The 22,083-nt window shown below is 42.2% G+C and overlaps 1 protein-coding gene across 3 annotated transcripts; it reads right to left on the minus strand.

Moving 5' to 3' along the window:
• Positions 1-108: 108 nt before the first annotated feature.
• klhl21 (kelch-like family member 21) lies at positions 109-11,845 on the minus strand. Of its 3 annotated transcripts, none has more exons than XM_080764834.1 (5): positions 11,705-11,845; positions 5,287-6,376; positions 3,020-3,425; positions 2,660-2,732; positions 109-2,561 (listed from the first exon to the last, which is right to left on the minus strand). In XM_080764834.1, the coding sequence occupies exons 2-5, from the start codon at positions 6,314-6,316 to the stop codon at positions 2,223-2,225; spliced, it is 1,848 nt and encodes a 615-aa protein (XP_080620960.1). In that variant the 5' UTR covers positions 6,317-6,376; positions 11,705-11,845; the 3' UTR covers positions 109-2,222. The 3 variants fall into 3 exon arrangements, with proteins under 3 accessions (XP_080620960.1, XP_080620962.1, XP_080620961.1); XM_080764836.1 differs by lacking the exon at positions 11,705-11,845 and adding an exon at positions 6,928-6,981; XM_080764835.1 differs by lacking the exon at positions 11,705-11,845 and adding an exon at positions 6,624-6,908.
• Positions 11,846-22,083: the final 10,238 nt, after the last annotated feature.

The raw sequence follows: 22,083 nt of genomic DNA on the forward strand, positions 1-22,083 counted from the left end.
TGCTCTAAAATAAACACATCCTCACTGTACATCACCTGCTGTCAATAAAAGTAGTATATTAGTAATGTGTTGATTACATCACATCAAATGTAAGCAGCACAATAAACGGACAGTCCTGCCTGCAGTTTAATTTCTAATAATCACACAAAAGGAAATGATTACTATGCAAACCTGTTACATAAGGGTTATATTTACAAACTTCAATAGCTCAAGTCAAACTTGTATGAAAACTAGGAAACATGTTGTGATACTATAACAATTTTAAAAAAGCCAAATGGTACTATACAAAACAGATTTTAACTTTTTAGCTCTTCCAGTTATGCTTATTGCTTGCACCACTACAACGTACCACATTTCATTGACCGTAATGTTGCAACTGGAAACTGAACATGACACTACTACAAAAAGCATAAATATATCCATAAATAAACATTTCAAACCGTAAAACATGTATGCAAATGATCCTCAAAGAAACCTACTTCATGCACACTATACTACTGTAGAACGGCGGTTACAAACTCATGGATGGGCCCTGTCAAGGCAAGGGACAGGATTGTGACTGAGACATGGTAATATTGTTCAGCCTATGTATGGATTATCACTAAATAACCGGCAGTAGTTGTGATCAAGACAACTATTCTCAATTTCTTGAGGAACCATTCAATGGTTATTCACAGCTCTTAACTACGTACTGAACCCAACTACCATAACTTATGCGTAATCTCTCAAAACAGATTCAGACTGAGCTTGAATTCAAAGGAACCCCCCCGGGTTCCCAGATTGCCATATGCCTGGTTACTAGTGCCAAATAACAATGGTGACTGAATTCGAATGGAATGTTTTGAAAAGCTTAAAGGGACACTTCACCCTTTTTGCAAAAAAATATATGTTAATGACGTTTAGAAGCTTTAGATCACTTTCCTGGGGGTATTTATGTGTGTAATATGTGGTTTTAGATATTTTAGATTGTAGCAGTGAGCCTGTTGTCTCTGATGTCATGGACACTGGTCTCACTACCTTCCTGGACTACAATTCCCATAATTCTTTGGTGCACTGCTCCTCCTTGTGGATAGGGGGGAGAGCTGTCTTACTGAGACAACATGTAGTCCAGGAAGGAAGTGAGCCCAGTGTCCATGACATCAGAGACAACAGGCTCACTGCTACAATCTAAAATATCTAAAACCACATATTACACACATAAAGACCCCCAGGAAAGTGTTCTAAAGCTCCTAAACGTCATTAACATATATTATTTTGCAAAAAGGGTGAAGTGTCCCTTTAATGGTTTTGGGGTCTGAGGTGGTTGTCAACAGCAAGGGTAGGTGGGGAGGGGGAGGCGGGAAGTGTGAGTGACAACCATGGGCTTTGGGGCAAGTGAGAGGGGGGCAGCTTATGTGTGGTAACTTGATGTGTCTGTCAACTACCCAAAAACACCACCCAATTCAGACAGTGTTGTCAAATAATAGATGGCCAAGCCAGAAAAATTGAGGAGAATTACATTATGCAATTGAATATAAATCACACCATGGGTGCATTGGTTTTATATGTTGATTAAAAGTTGCTAAAATGTGAGTTTGGGATTTCAAACGCCTTTAATATGTATTTTGTGGAATACAACCGATCCACAACGGTCCACTCCAGCCACCGACAGGTCTGTGCAAACAGTGTAACGCCTCGCTAGTCTGAAATTCATCCAGTCAATAGGCATGCTTTGGGAAATGGATGCTTATCAATATGACAGCATAGCAGGCAAGTAGATTACAATGAACCAAGTCAACAGTATGGTACACACTCAGTTCCAAGTCAAGGTACACACTCAGTTCCAAGTCAAGGTACGCACTCAGTTCCTAGTCAAGGTACACACTCAGTTCCTAGTCAAGGTAAGGTACACACTCAGTTCCAAGTCAAGGTAAGGTACACACTCAGTTCCAAGTCAAGGTACACACTCAGTTCCAAGTCAAGGTACACTCAGTTCCAAGTCAAGGTAAGGTACACACTCAGTTCCAAGTCAAGGTACACACTCAGTTCCAAGTCAAGGTAAGGTACACACTCAGTTCCAAGTCAAGGTAAGGTACACACTCAGTTCCATGTCAAGGTACACACCGAGTTCCAACATGCCTTTTGTCCATCTTTACAGCTGTAGTATAGTACTGATTTCTAATCACAGTCATCCGATTACGGCACTATATGGGGGGGGGGGACTGAATCGTCAGGATCCAAACTCAGTGCTCTGGGACTGGGTTCACAACACCCTGGTTTTGGTTGAGATTGTTGTTAAGGTTGTGCAGGGCCTGCTGACGCCGGTGCCGATGCAAGTGGATGGCGTTGGAGTCCGGCATGTCGACGGGCTCGAACGAGCCGGACACCTGCGGCATGAACTGCCGAAATATGCTGACGCTGCCGTGCCAAAAGGTGGGCTGGGGCAGTCGTCCGGCAGGGGTCCAGGTCAAGGTGACCGGGTCGTAGGCCTCCACCACGTCGGAGAGTTCAAACGTGTTGTCGTAGCCGCCAGACACGTACAGCTTGCCGCCGAGGGCTGCCACACTTCCTCCGACGTGGACCTGAGAGTGGGGAGGATGAAATGAATCAGGGACAGGAGACACAAAATAAATGGATTCCAAATGTTGTCCAATTGTGGCTTACAGTACATATACAGTACCTGTGTCATTGGGCTGATTTTGTCCCACTCATTCTTCTGGGGATTGTAAACGTCCACCTCAGCAGAGTCATCCCTGCAAACGACAATCACAGGAGGTCAAGCTTTAAAAAGTTCGTACTCACGATACCCACTGAAACGGTAGATGTTTTGCTACATGATGAATAGCAAAAATATCACATCTACAAGCTCAATGTGCTGCATTGTGTCTTAGAAAAAATTCTAAGTGTTATTTGCCTACACCTACAGTATAATGACCCCAAAATAGGGTGGTTAAACCGATTGTTGTAGCTGAGGCGGGTCTGCATAGTTCCGTATGAAATGCAACTGATCTTTTGGTTGGTGATTCCTGATGAGCCTCACCTCACAAAGTAGACGAGTCCATTGAGGGTGACCGTTTTGGGTGCAAAAGACCACGGGGGCAGCTCACCACTGTTGACCAGGGACCACCGGTTGGTGTCCGGGTCGTAGCACTGGATGGCCATGGTGTCCTCGCTGGTCAGAGAGCCGATGGCGTACAGGTGGCCGTTGCAGGTCGTGGTGGAGCAGTTGTCCATGGCGTGCAGCATGGCCGGCAGTGCCTCCCAGCAGTCGAGGGACTGGTCGTAGCGCTCTGTGCTGTCCGAGCCCACCACGTACAGCTGGCCCTTCAGCACACAGGTACTGTGGTACTCACGGGGTTTTAGCATGGGCGACACCTCTGTCCACTCGTTGACGCTGGACTTGTAGCGCCACACGCCGTCGTAAAGACGAGAGCCGTCAGAACCACCTGCCACACAGCAAACAATATTCATGAAATTGTTTTTTATAATAGCCAGCGTCTCTGCACTGGACAGTCAGTGTATACTACATACATAATGATATACAGCCTCACTAGCACCACAATCTCAACTTTCAATTCCCTCTAATGTCTTCATTAGTCAAATTATATTCAAATCTCTGCGTCCTCTGTCTGTCATGGCAGACATATGCCGAAATGTGTGACCATCTTGTGGACTTAATGCACATAATGCACATCTGACATCTTGCAATGTGTAGGCCTAAATACCACTAGCTGTACATCTGATGATAAACAAACAGGCAACAGTGATTTATGTTTGGACATCAATAATAAGTGAAGTCCACAAGTCAGTCACATAATTACTAGGTCACCAATTTCACTGTAACACTGTTATGCTGTAGTGTAGGACAGAGGAGACAGACATTTGAGTACGGGGATCTAGCTATTGAGCTTACTGACAGCCAGCTTTAGATTCAAGGGCAGACTCTGCTTATGTCATGGATAGGCATGACTCCATAATACAAACGGATATTATATTGAACTAAAATAGCAAACCTGCCTGTCAGCATGAAGGTACCTTTCAAAACCAACACCATCGTGTGCTAGCTATACTGATGTTGCTTATTTTAGAACAGAAAGAGGCACCACTACTACTAATAAATAGTATGAAGAACACTCTTCATTGTCCTGTCAGAATTGCTGACAGTATGAGGGTTTGAGATGTTTCTTCAGTGAAACCACTTTTAATTGGCCAGTGCTGCTGATGAAGATAGGCCGGCCATTGCGGTCTGGGCATGCAGTCACCAGCCAGAGAGCCAGCAGTTTATTTATAAGCACTGTGTCCGACTCAGTCCGACAGCTTCATAAGATGAAAGAGGGGAACCGGAAAGCTACTGTGGGATGGCTACACTATAATGCTTTCGCATTGTAGTGTGCAAATGTAACCACTGAAGAATGTCTACTCTGCACCCTATCTAACAGACTTGTAAGGCATTTAAAACTGACATACCGTAGTGTTAATATTAGCCCTTTTAGGCCTGACGTCGAAATAAAAAAAACGTTCGCTCTGAAAGAATATATATTCAAAGATTTGTGCCGCATTTTTACGATTTTTCTAAAATAGCAGACCTACAAGCTTGTAGTGCACCACTATGAGAATGTAGATCTGCTATTTTTCAATAGCTAAAGTATAACATAATGCTTAGTTAAAACACCAAAAAGGGAACTTGATTTTAGCGCCGCTAATGGTCGGGTCTTTGGTCCCAGACAACATCTTATTTATTTTCTGGATTCATTGCCATGAAATATTCTGTGCACTTTCATGAACTTCAAAAGATTGTTGGTTTTATGTCAATCCCATGCTTTGGCTCTACTGCGACAATTAACTAAAACATTCCACTGGCATTAATTGTACTGCCAAACAAGATTATCTACAAAACTGCAGTGCACCTTAATACTTCCTGGACAATGGCCCCATGTCCTTTCCTCCTACTTTGCATGGTGTCCAGAGTGCACAGAGACCTTTATGGCCTTTATGTAGCCTATCGGGTCTGGATCGAATCTTGGTGAACTCTTGCCGTGTGTGATGCCTAGTCGGCGACCAATCGTTTAGTGTGAAAGCCACAACGATATAATGACAGTCGATTTAAGAAATATACTCCTGTAGTGTGAAATACATACAACGATCTGATGACTCGCCGACAACTTTAAAACTCCTACAGTGTGTAGGGCCATTACTCACATTTTTAACTAGTGGCGCTCTCCCAGTAGAGGGGTGGTATTTGTCTGCTCTTTTCCTTGTTTATTTCTGTTTTGAATAAGGGGTATGCCTACAATACAATCAGCTTACCTGTAACATACATATCATTTCCTAGGGAAGCTATACTGTAGCCTCCTCCAAGGTGGTCAGGGAACTCGGCCAGGTAGCGCCACTGTCCAGTCTGGGGATTGTAACAGTCGACGGTAACCAGCTCATCGCAGTCCTGGTCGCAACCTCCTACGATGACGAGGATCTCCGCCAAGCCGGTGGACGGTCGCGGCCGCATGCGGTGGCAGGGTCTGTCATGGCGGTCGTACTCGCACGACTGGAAGCTGCGGGCCTCGCTGACCATGCGGAGACAGGTGGGGGAGAGGTAGACCAGGGGATCGCTTTCCACGTGGGCCAGCAAGAAGAACCGGCGCACGAAAGGCAGTCGGATCTGCTGTAGAAGTTCGGGCCAGTAGTGCAGCCTCCGCTGGAGGTCGGCCTTCACCCAGCGCCCGGCGATCTGGTACGCCGTCTCTTCCTTGTCCACGCTCAGCTCATCGTCTGACACGAACTCCAGGAGACGCTTCCACGTCAACCGCTCAAAGTCTACCCCTTTGGCCAACTCCATGATGTTCCTCAGGACAAAGCGCCGCGCGCTGGTGGCCAGCTCTCGGCAGGCGAAGGCCTCCGCAAAGTCCTGGATCTCCAGGCAGTTGGTCACGTCCAGCCCCTGCTCCAGGAACGTGCAGCACGCCTCCTTTACCGAGGGGAACTGGAACAGGTCCGCCGTCTTCAGCAGGAGGTCCACGTTGTCCTGCGTGACCGTGACTCGACCCGTGTAGCAAAAGTCCACCAGCAGGCCGAGCAGCTCGGCCGACACCTCGTGCAGAACCACCCGGTCCATGCCGCTCTCTCGGAGCGTTCCGGCGAACATGGCCCTGAAGTAGGTGCTGGCGGCGGCCAGCACGGTGCGGTGGCAGTGGAACTCCCGGCCCTCGGCGCACAGAGTGACGTCGAAGAACTTGGACTCGGCGCGGAGCTCGTGGATTCCTCGCAGCAGGTTGAAGGCGTGGGCCGTGTCGAAGAAAGGCAGCGTGGACGGCTGGGTCTGCAGCAGGGCAGGCTTCTCCATCTCTCCTCCCTCTCTGGGTCTCTCGGTTTCAAGAGGTGGTGTTCAGGAGACGATGGTCATCTGAAACATAATATAATGAATGGAAATGTGTTTCAGTCTTACTTTTTTCATCTGGTGTTTATGAAACAAGTTCTAATCAAGTGAAAAAATATAGTAAAAGCCCTAAAAGCATCTAATTCAATGAATGGGCTAAAACTAGGTGAAAGCTATTCCGAAATTTAAAAGATGACAGCATCACAGAACCTTCAGGGTATTTCTTCATATTGGGACAGTAACAGGATTGGTTTTCAAAGCAGTGTGGGCATACCGGTAGTTTTGTTACCGTTGATTTTCTCTAGTGTCCAAGTAAGTCCATTCAATGAATTTAGATTTCCACAGGTGTCAGTATCAGTAGGCGGAGAGCTCTAATCTTGTCTGGCAACACAAGACTACTTGCACAGCCGCAGTACCATATGAAAAACTCCAACTCAAGCCTTTTATAATTGTTAACCAAATTTCAAATAGTAAATCCAACAACAACGATCTAATCAAGAATGGAGCCTAAAATGAAACCAAACTGCTAGTCAGTCTCACAGAACTGATTTGAGAAACACAAGAAAGCCTGAATTTACACGAGGTGTCAGAAGAAAAAGTTTACAGCACAGCACAGCTCCAGCGTGAATATGCACAGCCCCTTGTCCGTGTTTAAGAAAGAGAGCTTGCCACTGCTCTATAAATACACTGGTGGCAGTGTCCATTTCCAGGATGGGGAGGAGTGGGGGCTTTGTGGGGACTGGGAGAACACCTCACTGCTAGGGAGTATCAACAGTCAACACCCTCACCTCCTCCATCAGCCACCCAGTTTGACCTGAGATCAGATTCTAAAAACGTCTTCTACATGTACATCCTGACAGTTTTCTGAAAAAGCTATGTTTCTATGTCAGTCGTTCTTCGATTAAAAAAAAATAGCAGACCCACAAGCTCGTAGCACGCTACTCGGTGGCGCGCTATGAGCTTGTAGATCTGCTATTTTTCAATAGCTAAAGCATAACGTAATGCTAACACCAAAAGGTGTTCCTGCCCAAAATTTGTACTACTGCGTTGCTCACAGAAAATGACTTTAAAAAAAAAATTAACCTGAAAACCAACGCACGTGCTGGTTGTACAAAGTATAAACTAGGCCTAACTGGGTCTCTCACAAGACAAAAGGCAGCCTAGCCCATGCCTCTTCACCAGCGTCAGCAGCACAGACAGCAGCGAGCAACACTACTTCCTGTCATAATATCCATCAATGAGCTTGTAAAATCACAATGCACTGTGTGAACGCACGCAGTAGAGACAGCGCTGGTCACAAGAGAAGAACAAGAGGTGGAAAGGAATGTTGCACCATTTCACGTCAGGGAGATGTGGGGGTGTACTTTGTAACCGTTTGTAATTGTTTTTGCCCCCCCAGCTATTTGAACATGCATGATGTATCTAGAAAGTTATACCTCTGGCTATATGATATTCATATTTAGCTTTAATACATACTATTATAATATGTACATTTGATCAGTGCCGATATTTGGGTGTTAGTCATCATGGTCACAGTTCAAAAACCTTAACTGATTGCTTGCACGTTTAATAATGGGGATGATCATTCCTTCTCAAAATGGCATAGGAGTCTCCTTAGATAGATTTGTTTAAACGGTTGTAACTTGCGACAGACAAACCTCCTGGTCTTCCATAGCTGAAAGAACAGTCGGGCACACATTCCACACTAAGGTTCAACAATGCAGCAGCAGTGCACATAGCTCTGGTGGGGATCAAACTGCTCTCCTGAAGGGCAGGCCGGGACCCAGTGTGTTCTCTCTCTGCAGTGCAGAGTGACTGCACAGACCTGTACTAGACACACATCCTTGATCCTCCTAACGTCTGCGGAAGTGATTATTTTGTTAAGTCATGAAAGGGTAATTGCCTTTCACAGGGATAAATGATGAGCCATCCCTATATGTCAAGTTTGCTTGTTTCATTCTTTATGTAGTTGTTAGTGATTGAACAAATGGAAGGAGAGTATAATGAAAATGTGGGATTATATTGGCTGCAGTTTTGATCCAGCATACCATGCATAACGTAGTATAGCGGATCGACAACAGCAGTGGACAGATACATTTCCAGACATTTCCAGACACACAGAGAAGGTAAATAAGTAAGATGAGCAAGTATTGAGCAACATACGGTAAACGTGTTGACCAACCGGCCCCTAGAATAGCTGCGTGTCGCTGACAGAAACCTATACTCTCAAAGGAAGGGAGGGAAGGAAGGAGGGAAGGAAAAGAAGGAAGGGAACAGAAGTGGTAGACAAGCAGTCTTACCGTCTAGTATGCGAGGACGCCGGGGGTGAGCAACAGAGAAACGAGTGTGACGGTGAGCGTGTGACTACCATCTGGCAACAACACTTCCCACGCAGATAGCGTACGCCCCTGTACCATGTACTGTACCCCAACAGTAGTAACAGTGTGTGCTCCAGGAACCCAAACAGTTAGTGGTTGGTAATGATCTACCAAGGGAAAACCCCCCTCAGAGCCGCCGGGGGAGGCAACGTTCTTAAACCTAACTTATACTTTGTCCCTCGTTGAAAAGAAGAGATTTTCAAACAAACAATGTGGTGCAGCACATTTTCCGCTTTAGCCATACCAAAGGCTCTAGCACAACCACAGCCCAAATCATGAAGGCAGTTAGTCTGTTATGTGACTAACTTACAATTCCTGTAACTAACCACAAATTGTTAGATGTGCTGTAAGCACTGCAATGTCATACTTGGTTGACAGTGGGAAAATAGTATGCTGCACACAAGCTTACATTTTATGAATCGGCACATGGCAGACATGTATGCATGAATGCATGACAGTAGTCTCGCGTTACCAAATGCTTCCATCATACAGTCTGGAGCAATGGAAGAGCTATCATGAGCAAAAAGTGGAGCCTCCTCCCCGCTTCCGTTTCGTCTTTACAGTCACGCAAATTTATTCTAATGTAAATAGAAATCATCTAAGCATACATATATAGCTTGCTGCTTAGAAAACGGAAATGGCAGCTTCCTAATACTCAGCTCATGGGGGCTATAGTTCCAGACTCTATATAGCATTAGGAGATTGTGGAATAGTTGTCTGGCTACGCGAGAATAGCATGACAGTAATGAGTCCTTGAGATTACTATGGCATTATGGCCTTGATCCTGCAACAAAACCCTTATAATGCAGTGAATAGTTATAATTGTTACATTGTACAATGTTACTGTAATGTTAATGGCTGTAACCAGACAATGTATCATTCCGGGACAGTGCCCCTGTCAGCTGTGTCCACTTGTCTGGCTGTTGTCCACTTTAGCCTATATATGCGCGTGACATCATCATCAAACCAGGAAGTTATGCAGGAATGCCTACTGAGTGGCAAAAAACTACTTTCTGGCCTTGACAACCCATGCATCCAAACAGAAAAGTCCTATCTGATTGCAATAAACAACGTTAAAACTCACTTTGCATGTTGCTTAGCCACTCGATGTGCAATTCACTTTAAGCATGCGCATACCCTCTATAGTCTGAATGCACCTCCTTCATTGCACTAATAATGAGAGTCCTGTACTTGGTTGATAATTCCCAAAAGCTATTTATTGGTGAAATGTCTCTACACCTATGGGCCTAAAACAGTTCACTCTCCATACCTCATACTTTGGAATAGAAATGTTCTCTCATTCAAACTTGAGACACAATTCTTAATATAACTACACACAGTACACACCCATATGACTACTTAAACAGTCAGTGAGAGAATGATTTATTTTTGAACTACTCTGCATGTAAACAGGGTAAATCAAAAACAGATTGTTGTATACTACTATTGTGTTACAAAACAACTTGTGTTTCCCCTTGCTGGTATGATGTGGTAATTACCACCAGTAAAGAGTGAACAAAGTGGCCTGCTTAGATAGATATATATGTATTTATTTATTTTGCTTTTTGAGGGGTGCTAGCCCCTCCTATGCCCAGCTTTCCGGGTTTGTGTGAACACAAACATTGGCTTGTGATTGGCTGATCACCCCATAGCGATGATTTGATGCAAAGTACATATTGAAGATAAAAGTAAGTAAAAGAAAGGTGAAGTCGGAAAAGTGAGTATATGCAAACCTTTCAAATCCACAAAACATGTAGCATCATAGCTGTTGAATTATAATATTTTATAATATTTGAATGTTGTTAATCATTAGCATTGCCATCAACAACATGACTCTTCTGTCTTCTCTAACTCTGCACCTGGTAGACAAATGTCCAACGACAACACAGCTGCTCTCTCTAGTCAAACCAGCCTGCTCAGTTTGCATACAGCAGGCCAAGACAATCTTCAGAGTGAAGTGATGTCAGTAGAAACCCCTCCGCCACACTGCTGAGCCTGGCTTGGCCATAAAAAGGCAAGACACACTCATCACATTCCATGATCCAAAGAGGGCCAGCTTGAGGCTGCCAAAATTCAGAACTAGCCTACTTAGATAAGGACACAGTGAAAGAAAACCATGGAAGAATCAATATTAATGCCAGATTATGCCACCACAACACAGTGAAGTGTCAAAGTTAGCTGGTAGAAGAGCCGTACACACACTGACACTGCATGTGATGATCAGCTGAGTTAGTGAGAGACGAGGAGGCCCAGATAAGGATATTATTTGCTAGCCCTGAAGACATGTTTTATTTATTGTAACTAGCCTACAGTATATTTTTCCAACCAGATCCACATGCTGTGTGATACTCTATCTTTTCTAGTAGAGGCACATAATAGCAATGGTTTTATAGTCCCTAGAAAAAGGGGGAAAACTATGTTTAAATGTATAATTAGACACAAAAGCAGCCACATAAGATCCTTGAACAACAGTTACATTACATTACACCGACGCCGTTATAACAAGTTTCTACTTAACATCCCGCGCCTGTTGACTGTTGTCCATTTACAGCTTTCCAGATCACATGGATATCAGTATGCAAAATTTGCATACTGCATTGCAAATCCATAGGCATTGGCATTCAAACATAATGTTTCTGTACCAGCCCACCCCCCCCCCCCCCCCGCGCGCTAAAAAGATGAGTTCATAACGCGCTCACTGACGTTAAACTCCGAATAGTCAGTCCATTTCTAGACCACGCTGTGTTGAATTGTATTCAGTAGATCACGTCGCCATTGAAAGTAATTAAATTACAGCGAAAGGTCATGTTCAGACTATGAAACTTCAGCTTCTGTTGATGTGTCTAGTGGAAGTAGACAGTGGAGTGGACCATGATGTCTGGCATCCATCTGTCCTCTTCGTGAAAAGCACGACCTTCCTCGGAGACAGACGAGACGAGAACAACTAGCAAAATAATAATAATCTTTGTCTACTTACCAACAGCAATGTCCTGGGCTTCACGCAAGGTCGACAATATTATAGATTATAACGCATTAATAACATAACATGGTGATGTAAAAAAGAAACTTTAACGAACGGTGCTGCTGTTCTCTCCGGTCTGCGCCATATTCCGTTCCGTGTAATGTTTGATGCCTGAGAGCTGCCTGGCTAAAACACTCCTCATTGGATAAGGCGAAGCGGACGCATGACGTCATGACACGGAACACTCTCCATTGGATAAAAATAGAAGATCTACAAGCTCACAATGTGTCAAGGATGAGATGCGTGTGAGCTTGTAGATCAGCTGTCGTGCGACTCCGTCGTACGGCGAAGCGTTTTTAGTAAACTGTCACAAGAGGGAGTCTGATCTGAGGACTCTTCCAGAGTTATCCAAACGACCAAAACACCGTTTTTCGACTCGACTGTAGGTATGAAATAATATAATTTGCGATGCATAGTGATAAACTACTGAAGTGAAGAACTAAGGAACACAAAATAAGATGGAAAAGGTACATTCGTTAAAGTTATACCCCAGGGCCTCACCCGAGTGGATGGATGAGATGACAAGGCCACACAGATAATTGAACTGTTTTTGAATAGATATGATAAAGAGGTATTTTTTCATCTGGTGGGCTCCAAAGCTACAATTCATCTCTACTCTAGGTCCCAAAGAAGCCTCATGCGTAATTTACTGCGTTATTTTATCTGCCCTATCTATGGTAATTTCACTAAGCCACCTGACTACGATATTTCAGTCCAGAATTTCCCCACTGGGATCAATAATAAAGTGTTATCTTTATCAGAGGACCTTGTCACCGCTGGAGCATGCTGCTGCTGGAGAGGACAGCAAGTAGACAACAAAAGCGGCTCAGGTGGAACCATAGGACACCGTTGCCGTGCCAGCACAGGCAGCACACCACTTCCACATGGATGACATGACGACCACTACTATTTACACATGCCCCGCCTGCAACAAACGGTACGTCAGCCATCAAATAACTCACTTTGGATTTGATGGACAACAAACATAAGTAAGTAAAGTATGTTCTGAATCTGATAGAGCTTAGTTACTGGTTCATCATCCTTTTGAAACAATACCAGACCATTTCAAAAGTCGTAGCAGGCCGCTAGCAGCCCCTAGTGGCCCATCCAAACATAACGCTTTGAACCGAGTGACAGTTTTGTTTTCATCTATCCAGGTACATGAGTAAGTAAACCAATGTGGATTTGGTTCCTCAATATTGTATCAACAATAGCCAACACAAAAAAAAAGATTAAACAATAACAACAGAAGAAAGTAGTAAGATAAAGATAGTGTTTGTTCGGTCAGATCTCAGCTGTTAATGTACTATTAGCATTGTCATTGGAAATCAACTTGTCTTTACACTCTATACATTTGTAATGATCATGCCTTTTGTGGATGAGCAGTACAGCAGATTATATGAGTACATCCAAAGTGAAATGAACCAAATTTCCCTGCCAAAGTCGAACAGTATATGCACCTGTTGGTATTGACTTGAGTCGATTGGCACCTGATTAGCAGCTTGGTCATGATGTATGTGCTGGAGTAGCCTAACAAATGTAACCTTGTTGCGGCATTGGCTGACATACAACAAATCCTGGTTGAGGAATGGAATGACATCTCACAGCAATGTGTGACCACCACTGACCAGGCTGGTGACGTGCATGAGGAGGTGGTGCGAACTGTTGAGGCTGTTGTGGATGTGTATGGCTCTTCCACCAGCTACGGAGGCTCTTGACTGGTCTAAAATTGCCAATATGTCTTAATATAATATTCCCTCCGTTCCTTACTGATAGAGAGTTGGGCGTTCTGTTGAGCACTGACAATTGCAATTTTGCCACATTTTACTTCGGACACACCACAGGTGTGTGGCATGTGGCTTATATAATATAATTTAGTTTATGTGTGGGGTGCATACATGAATGTGTATGATGGTCTTTTATGTGCACAGCCTCTGTGAGCATGTGAGTAGTAGGAAGACAGGTTTTGTGTTGTTCATAGTTGGCTGGTGGTGGAAGTAGCTGTCTCAGAGCCTACTGTTCTGGCCGTGAGTTTGCAGAATCGCTTTCCAGACGGTAGCAGCTGAAAATGGTTTGGGTTGCTAGGGGCCTTGATTACCTCCATCGTTAGTCCCGTGCTCTCACTAATAAGGCAAAAAATGAATTGAAAAGGACAAAGGACATAAGGAAATGTATTATTATTAGAGAGAGAATTGTGGGAAGGGCTAGGAGGTAGTAGGTACATATTATATATTGAAAAACTTGTTTGAACAGCTATAAGGTATACTGCCTTCTTGACTTTGAATACATATTCAAATGGAACAGTTGACGAGGGGCTTCACCAATGAACAGTTCAGTTAGTGCACTAGTGAGTTACGAGGACCTAGGTTTGAACCCGACTTGCGGCGTCTTTCATGTCTCCACAGTCCGCACTCTCTCTGCTCTCGGTTTTCTGTCTCTGTACAGTACTATCTTTTTTTAAACCAAATTTGTATTTGCAGATTGTCATACAGTTACAGTGTAGGTCGGGGTTCTGTCCATTTCTCCCATTTTTCAAGGAATTGTGTCTATCTAATAAAGCAACCCCCCCCCCCCTATATTCTAAAAGGCTGATGATGATAGAAGCTAGTCTAACATAATTGTTCTATAAAGAGTGGATACTAAATCTTAAATCTTAAAAATGACCCAAACCATGCACTGTTGCTGCTATATTCTGATTAGGTTTTGGCCCCAAGACCTTGTCAGTGTGGAGACTGAGAGGAAGGTGGAAATTGATTTGCTGTGACATGTTCAGCCTAATCCATGATGGATGTAAAAAGATCAAGATGACAGTGTTCATGGCAGAAGTGAACTCTTAAAAGAACATGTCCAAAGACAAAAGAAAACTGGGACAACATATTAAACCACAGATGTTTCATTACAGTGTAACGATTACATTCATAATTCATCTCTCAGAGATCATTTAAGTGCCCAACTGCCCATTTACCCTCAGATGGAAGCAGTGTTGTCATCATGTTAATGAACAGCTCCATGCAAAGCCAAACTCATCTCTCTCTTTTTGTACGTAGAGTGAATACCATCTGTTAGTTAGTGACAACAATGTTGTCGCTTTCCAAAATATAGGTTGGCGCCGGGACCCTCTAGCTTTAACTTTGGAGTGGTACTTCTGCGAACAGACGTCACATATAGACAATCCAGGAAAATCGACTAAAATGAATCATGTTACGCAGTATGACTTTAAAGAAAAGGAGACACATATTACATAATATACGCATGTATTTAAAAACCTAAGGTTCATGCATGAATGTAGGCCAAAACAGTTGAAGAGATTTTTTACTGAATATTCTGTAATGCTACTGATCAAATCTGGTCTAACAGATTTGATCTGTAATGAGCGGGTGTTGAGGAGAGAATGTAAACCTCAACATTAACCCAAACCACTGGTGCTATATGATGAGGCCTCATGCAGTGTAACTTCGGCCCCAGGACATTGTCAGTGCAGGGAGTGGGAATTGATTTGCTATGACATGTTCAGCTTAATACATGATGGATATCAAAATAGCAAAAGGGCACAAGTCATGCTAAAGTTAGCACTTTAAGGAAAACTTTCAATGACAAAAAAAAAACTGGGACAACATATTAAAGCACATCTCATCACATGCATACAGTATTTAGTGCCCATTTACCCTCTTATGTAAGCAGTGTTGGGGATCATGTGAATTAATATCTCCATGGGAAGCCAGAAACCCCTGAAACAACAGCCATCCCCCTCTTTTTGTACCACGTAGAGAACACAGCTATTCAAGTCCCCATTGCCCGTTTTAACTAGCTGCTCCAAGGTCTCGTGAGGAGTAGATTCCATGCAATCATATTGCTAAAAGCTTGAGCTTCATGTGCAATGTTGGCAAAAAAAACGCCAGCGGAGTGGTGGAGATAAGATAAAAGACAAAATAGTTAAACAGGATACTTGCTGAGTGAAAGACCTAATAGGCTACTCAAGAGTCGCCACTCTGTCTTTTGGGGCGCACCCTGGATAGTTTTTAAATTGCATAAAAAATTTATAAAATATTTTTTTTAATTGAAAATACACGGCCCCTCACGCATTAGAAGGACATAACCAGAACCAAGGATGTGTGTTCTCAATGAGTCTACATGATTACAATGAAGACTGAAGTTACAATGGGTTTTTATAGGAAAGGGGCATGTCTGATCTAAATTTGAATCAACTGTGGTGAACCCCAAAACCATACAGTAGTAGATAGATGATAGATCGAAATGACCCCAAAAGTGAAACACCGCTTTAATTTGAATTCCTTACATAATTGGGCCTGTTGCTGCATTATAGTCCAATGGAATGAGGGAATTAACTTGCATTGATAAAACTTTAATGGAACATGGACACGAGAATAATTGCCCTTTTAATTTCAATTTGTTCGTGTATAAATTAATTGGGGCATCTGTTACCTGCCTTTAGAGACCTTGTGGTGACTCTAAAAAGGAGCTAGGAGAACAAAGATAAGGAACCTTTCACTAAAGCTGTTTTCATGTTTAATTAGATTAACTGCTTAGAATTCAGTCCATCCATATAGCTAGCTACATATGGTGGTAAGCTATCTCCATCTCCCATCCGTGAGCCAGTATAATGAGGAAATGAGGGGGGCAGCTCTGGAATCTAAAATAAGGGTTGAAATTACCGTTGCTGTGCAATTAAGGTTGGCCTGTATTTGAACTTTCCGTGACCTCATTTTGTCCCTCAGGCTGTGTAGACCGGGAAAATGCTGACAGGCAAATCTTATAGGGTCACATCGTTAGATGGTCTTTTCAAGGTTCAGGGAAAATACATTGTAATTTGCTTCAGATGATAAGGCAATGGCATGAAGAAGAAGATAATTCCAGACTGTACTACATTTTTTGTGTAGAAACAGGAACTGTGTTTGTCCCCTCTCCTTTCTTAGTCCACTTCCTCCTGGGTGCTTCTGTGTTTATTCCTACTAACAACAATGCTACACAACACTAGGGCAGGTGTGCTGACAGACACTGCCGTTAAGCAGAATCTGTCTTGAGTGAGTGATTACATTTTTGCCAACTTTACTCAACTTAGAAAGTGTTTTGAATTTGAAACATAAATATTCATGGTGAAATAAATTGAGGTTTGTGTCTTGCTTCCTTATTAGTGGTCAGGAACATATTTCCAATCACGGTCAGCTTGCATTAACCCAATCACCTGACTCAAATAGTGGATGCTTTTGTTCAGAACAGAGCCAACTAGGTGTTCAACAAATACACTAAAGCCTGATTTAGTGTAATTAGATCTAAAAGCTCTTGTAGAGCTGTTCCACATGATGTACATAGTATACAGCTGTTAAATGCTTAACTTGTAAATTATATGCAAGCCAACCAACAACAAGCTATCATGGAACAGGAAAAAAATGTATAACACTGTCCAGTCACTAGATGGAGGTGTTCTTTGCTTTTTGGTGTGCAGGTCTTTAGTCTGAGAACTTGGGACCCACTATCCCAAAAGCATCATACCAGAATCATGAATTTATACAGATGATCCTAGCACTGAAATGCTTTTGAAACCTATAGGATCAAGTGGGCTGCAAACAGGAGTGTAATGCCTAACCATCGTATGACGAAGCATACATCATGCTTAAGGCTTTATTGTTTGTTGAATTAAAATATATTTTTAACCCATTTTGGGTTTTTAAACATTATGTTATCATTTAGCTATTGAAAAATAGCAGATCTACAAGCTCATAGCGCGCAACCGAGTGGCGCGCTACGATGTGGCGCAAATCTTTGAATATATATTTCAGAGCAAACATTTTTAACTAAAATATTTGCTTCTGGGGGGTCCCTGGAACTACATATTTTGAGATGGGGGTCCGTGGCTCAATAGAGATAATTCTGGGGGTCCTTGACATGAAAAAGGTTGAGCACCACTGACATAGAAACATAGGTTTTTCTGATTTTTTTATTTTATTTAGAAGCCTTTTTTTATCCAAAGGATATGTTACAATTAGGGTTGTCCCAATAGGATCGGATGATCACGTCATTTTCAAATGATCGGATCGGGATCCAAAGAACGTGATCGGGACATCACTAGTATCAATATTATATCCATATCATGATGTTAGACTGGAAATTGTCTGTGATTTGTGATATTGTACTATTATGATATGGCATAAACGTGTTCTATAAGGTAACAGGTACGGTCGCCCCTTTTCCATCTCGCCCCACTAACAAACAAAATTCATGTTGGTGATTATATAAAAGGTATTATCATATTAATTTATCATTGTTAGGTTCACTCTCATGGGCATAATAGTATGATGGGCTACATTACAAAACATGGGCTACATGGAAGGAATGTGTTTAATAAAACGAAATTAACTGCTAGAAGGTCCTAAATTAACTTAATTAAGCAGTCACCGTCTCTGTGTCATGTTATTCTTTCTTAATTTTACAGAGTATAGAGATCGACTACTATACAGTCAAATAAATCTGTATACAAGATCATTTCAGATTTCAGAGAGGGAGGGAAATACTAAATTAACTGTTAACTACATAAAAATAAATCGCTGGGGCGAGTTGGTAAAGGGGCGAGTCATTTGGTATTCTTCCATAAAATATAAATATCGGATCGGGAAAGATCGGTATCGGCAGATACTCAAAATCAAATGATCGGATATCACGTGATCGGGACATCCCTAGTTACAATGCTTGACTAGAGCCCTCAAGTGATTTGTTACAGTACTGCATATGGCCAGGAGGACAAATTCTGCTTACTGTATGCTCTGTCGCACAACAGTGTCACTGTCACACGTAGAGAATAGCAGATTTACAAGCTCACAAAGTGTTGTGGATTTGGCGCGATGTGAACTTGTATACTATTTTCAGCATACGACACCGTTAACATAACAAAGTATAGTCAACATTGGACATGAAAAACCTCTGTTTTTGACATAGTCCTGACAGGTTGGTAGGTGTTTATTAGGCATATGTCCATTAAATATTTCATTATTTCTTGTAGATAGATGCATTTACACACTTGACACTGTGACATTGTCACACAATGACATTTTTGTGAATATGATTAAAATGTATTAGCTTTATTTTGTAGATAGAAAATTATAACCATAAATGAACCTTTATGTAGCCAGTGTGATTTCTTTCGTCCATTTGTTTGCCATTATGCATAAAAAAAAGAACGCACGCGCGTGCAAACACACACACACACACACACACACACACACACACACACACACACACACACACACACACACACACACACACACACAATATAGTACCATAGCTAAATGGAACAATGGTAACCATGGTTATAATAATATCTCCACTACTGTATGTATACAAGATGCTGAAGAACTGCAGTGCTGCTGCAGTCTGTTCGTTAGCCTGCCTTTCAAATATTCAACGTGACATATTTGCATTGTCGAAAGTTGTGTTTCATTTCATTAACTTGTCAACCATTTTTTTCTTAAGCAGTAATTGACTTGATCTGTGGTGAATATGCTTAGCCATTCGTCTTTGTAAAGAACATTATTGATACTTTGTTGTAATAGACAATGTACAAGCTCACAGCGCGTTGCATCTGCAACACGTTGTGCGCTTGTGGAGACCTGCGTACTATGTATTATAAATGAACGGTACTCTGCTGAGTAGATGTTCAAAGGTGAAGCATAGTCTGTCAATGTGTAAATTATTGATACGACAGTGTGGCTTTGAACGTCAATACACATCCCTGGAGAGCAACAGTGAGAGAGAAACAGCTAGAACATGATGTGGAGGATCATTTGAAAAAAGACAACAATGGTAACTATGTGAGAAAAGATCAAATTAGAGAATCTAACTCTGAGAAACACAGAGGGAGTGAATAATAGAGAGAGAGAGAGAAAAATAACACCCGTTAATCAGTGGTATCCTAGCGATAAAAACAGCTGCCAGCATCAAATCTGTGAATAGCATGGGCAAGGTCAGGTGCCTGTCTAGACAGACACATTAATTTTAGATGTTAACAGGTGCAGTCTTGTGTTGGATATGATGCGGTGTGAGAGACATTTTGTTAATTAAATTGTAGGTTATAATCATGAAGTGTTATTTATTTGGAGGTGTCTGGGGAATAAAAGCTAAGGAATAATGAGCTTGTATATCTGCTATTCTTCAAAAAATGGTTAATGTGGTTAAACGCTAAAGTGACACAGATCTTAATGGGTAAAAGTGATTTGGGATTTTGGTAGAATCTTGGCTTTTGTAGGTGCCATGACACAAGACCAAATAATGTTACCGGGAGTCATACCACCAGGCGGGGTTATGTATTCAGCTTTGTGAGTCCACCTGTCAAGTGTCCATTTTTGCACTCCCAGTAGTCAAAACATTTCAAATCGGCCTCATGGTGGCACTATAGTAGGTCTCTTTTTGAAAAACTACTACTACATATTTTCTCCACCAAACCAAAACTCAGCAAATCTGTACACATTATAGACGTATCTGTCAGATCTGTCAGACATTTTTCACATTTCATTCTGATTTTCTTAGACCGTTTGCAGGAGTGGCCCTTTTGGAACAAAATGCCTCAAAACATGAACGCAGCATCCGATTGCTGTGGTGAACCTTTGCGTGCACATTCCCATATAGGCCAAGGAAGAAATGCCATGCTACATTTGTCAAATTGGCCTCATGGCTCCAGTCTGAACATCGTTTGACGTTGATTGCTTGTTAAGCCCCAGGATTGTTGACCATTATTTACATTTATCCGCTCATGAAATATACACTTGCCAAATTACACTTATAGGACGGCTCCAGATTTATGCTGTGCCCTCACTTCTTTCCCAATCTGTCATTGCACAGAACACCATGTCAAGGTCTGGGGGAGGGGAGTTGGTAGATACATCATTTAGCATTCACTCTCCTGTGATTATTATAATCCTGAGTGGATGTTATTCCTTAATGTCATGAATTCTGCCAGTCAGCCGTAAAGGAAAACACAACTGCTGACTATACTCATAAGCATCCATCACTGAGATGAAATCTAGGGGACTGAATGGTGGAGTTTATCATTTTTGGTATTTTATTTGAGTTATTAGAGAGAGTACGCCTTAGCATCATGTATGTAAAACACACAACTGTTGACTCAGTCAACCACCTGGGTGGTGCTGTGCTTGCATTTGGCTGTGTCATTTATCTTGCATGTGAGGCAGTTTCTTTTTCTTTTTTTCTACTTTAAAAAAAAACTTTTTTCTCTCTTCTGATGTATGTATTCACTTCACTGGGGGAAAAACACTTCAGTGCTTCTTTATTGTGATTCCTCAAGGCATGGCTATCTACGGGCCTGGTGCATGCATATAGTTGCCTATCATAATCATGTGTGCGTGAATGTAATGCACAGTCTATGTAAAGCGCCTTGGATAAAGACCATCTATAATCAGCCTTCCAATCGTACACTTATGACCAGGGATGTGTAGATTGTTTAACTAGTTGAGCTATCATCACCGATTGAAATAACTAGGGGTGCACGATTATGAAATTATGACCGATATCCGATTATTTGCAGTGTCATATCAGCCGATACCGATTCCGATATTATACAGAGGACCACAATGGAAACAAGCCTAGTATAGGCCCTACGGGGGCTTGGCCCAAAGCCTGTTAATAAAGTATTCAATCCTATACTCTTTTCCAAATGTTTTCACAACTGAGTGACTACTGAATGAGATGAGTACACAAATTAAATGTAGAATTGTTTAAAATTATTATTATTTTTTTTGCTGGTGAAAACCGATTAAATAATCTGTATTATATTGAGACCGTTCCGGTACCGATATGGCATTTCTATGGCCGATATGGCCTATTCCGATTATGGTACCGATTAATAGTGCATCCCTAGTAATAACCTCTTAAATGTAGACCTGTTTATTGTCCCACAATATACTGTACTGTATATCAGATGTTATGTTGCATTTACCATGCAAACGTCACCTCTCTCTCATTTAATTCGTTCATGAATCCATCAGCCTGCACTGTTATGCAACTCTTAACCCATTTTGGGCAGGAACAAAGGAAAAATAGCAGATTTACAAGCTCATAGCGCGCCACCAAGTGGCGCACTACGAGCTTGTAGGTCTGCTATTTTAGAAAAGTCGTGAAAATGTGAATATATATTTCAGAGCGAACATTTTTAACTAAAATATTGGCTTCTGGGGGGTCCCTGGAACTACATATTTTGAGATGAGGGTCCGTGGCCCAATAGAAATAATTATGGGGGTCCTTGACATGAAAAAGGTTGAGCACCACTGACATGGGTTTTAATTGGGAATTAGGATTTTGAAGCCTTT

This window comes from Protomyctophum bolini, assembly GCF_963924005.1.
Source record: "Protomyctophum bolini genome assembly, chromosome: 5".
Lineage (NCBI taxonomy): Eukaryota > Metazoa > Chordata > Actinopteri > Myctophiformes > Myctophidae > Protomyctophum > Protomyctophum bolini.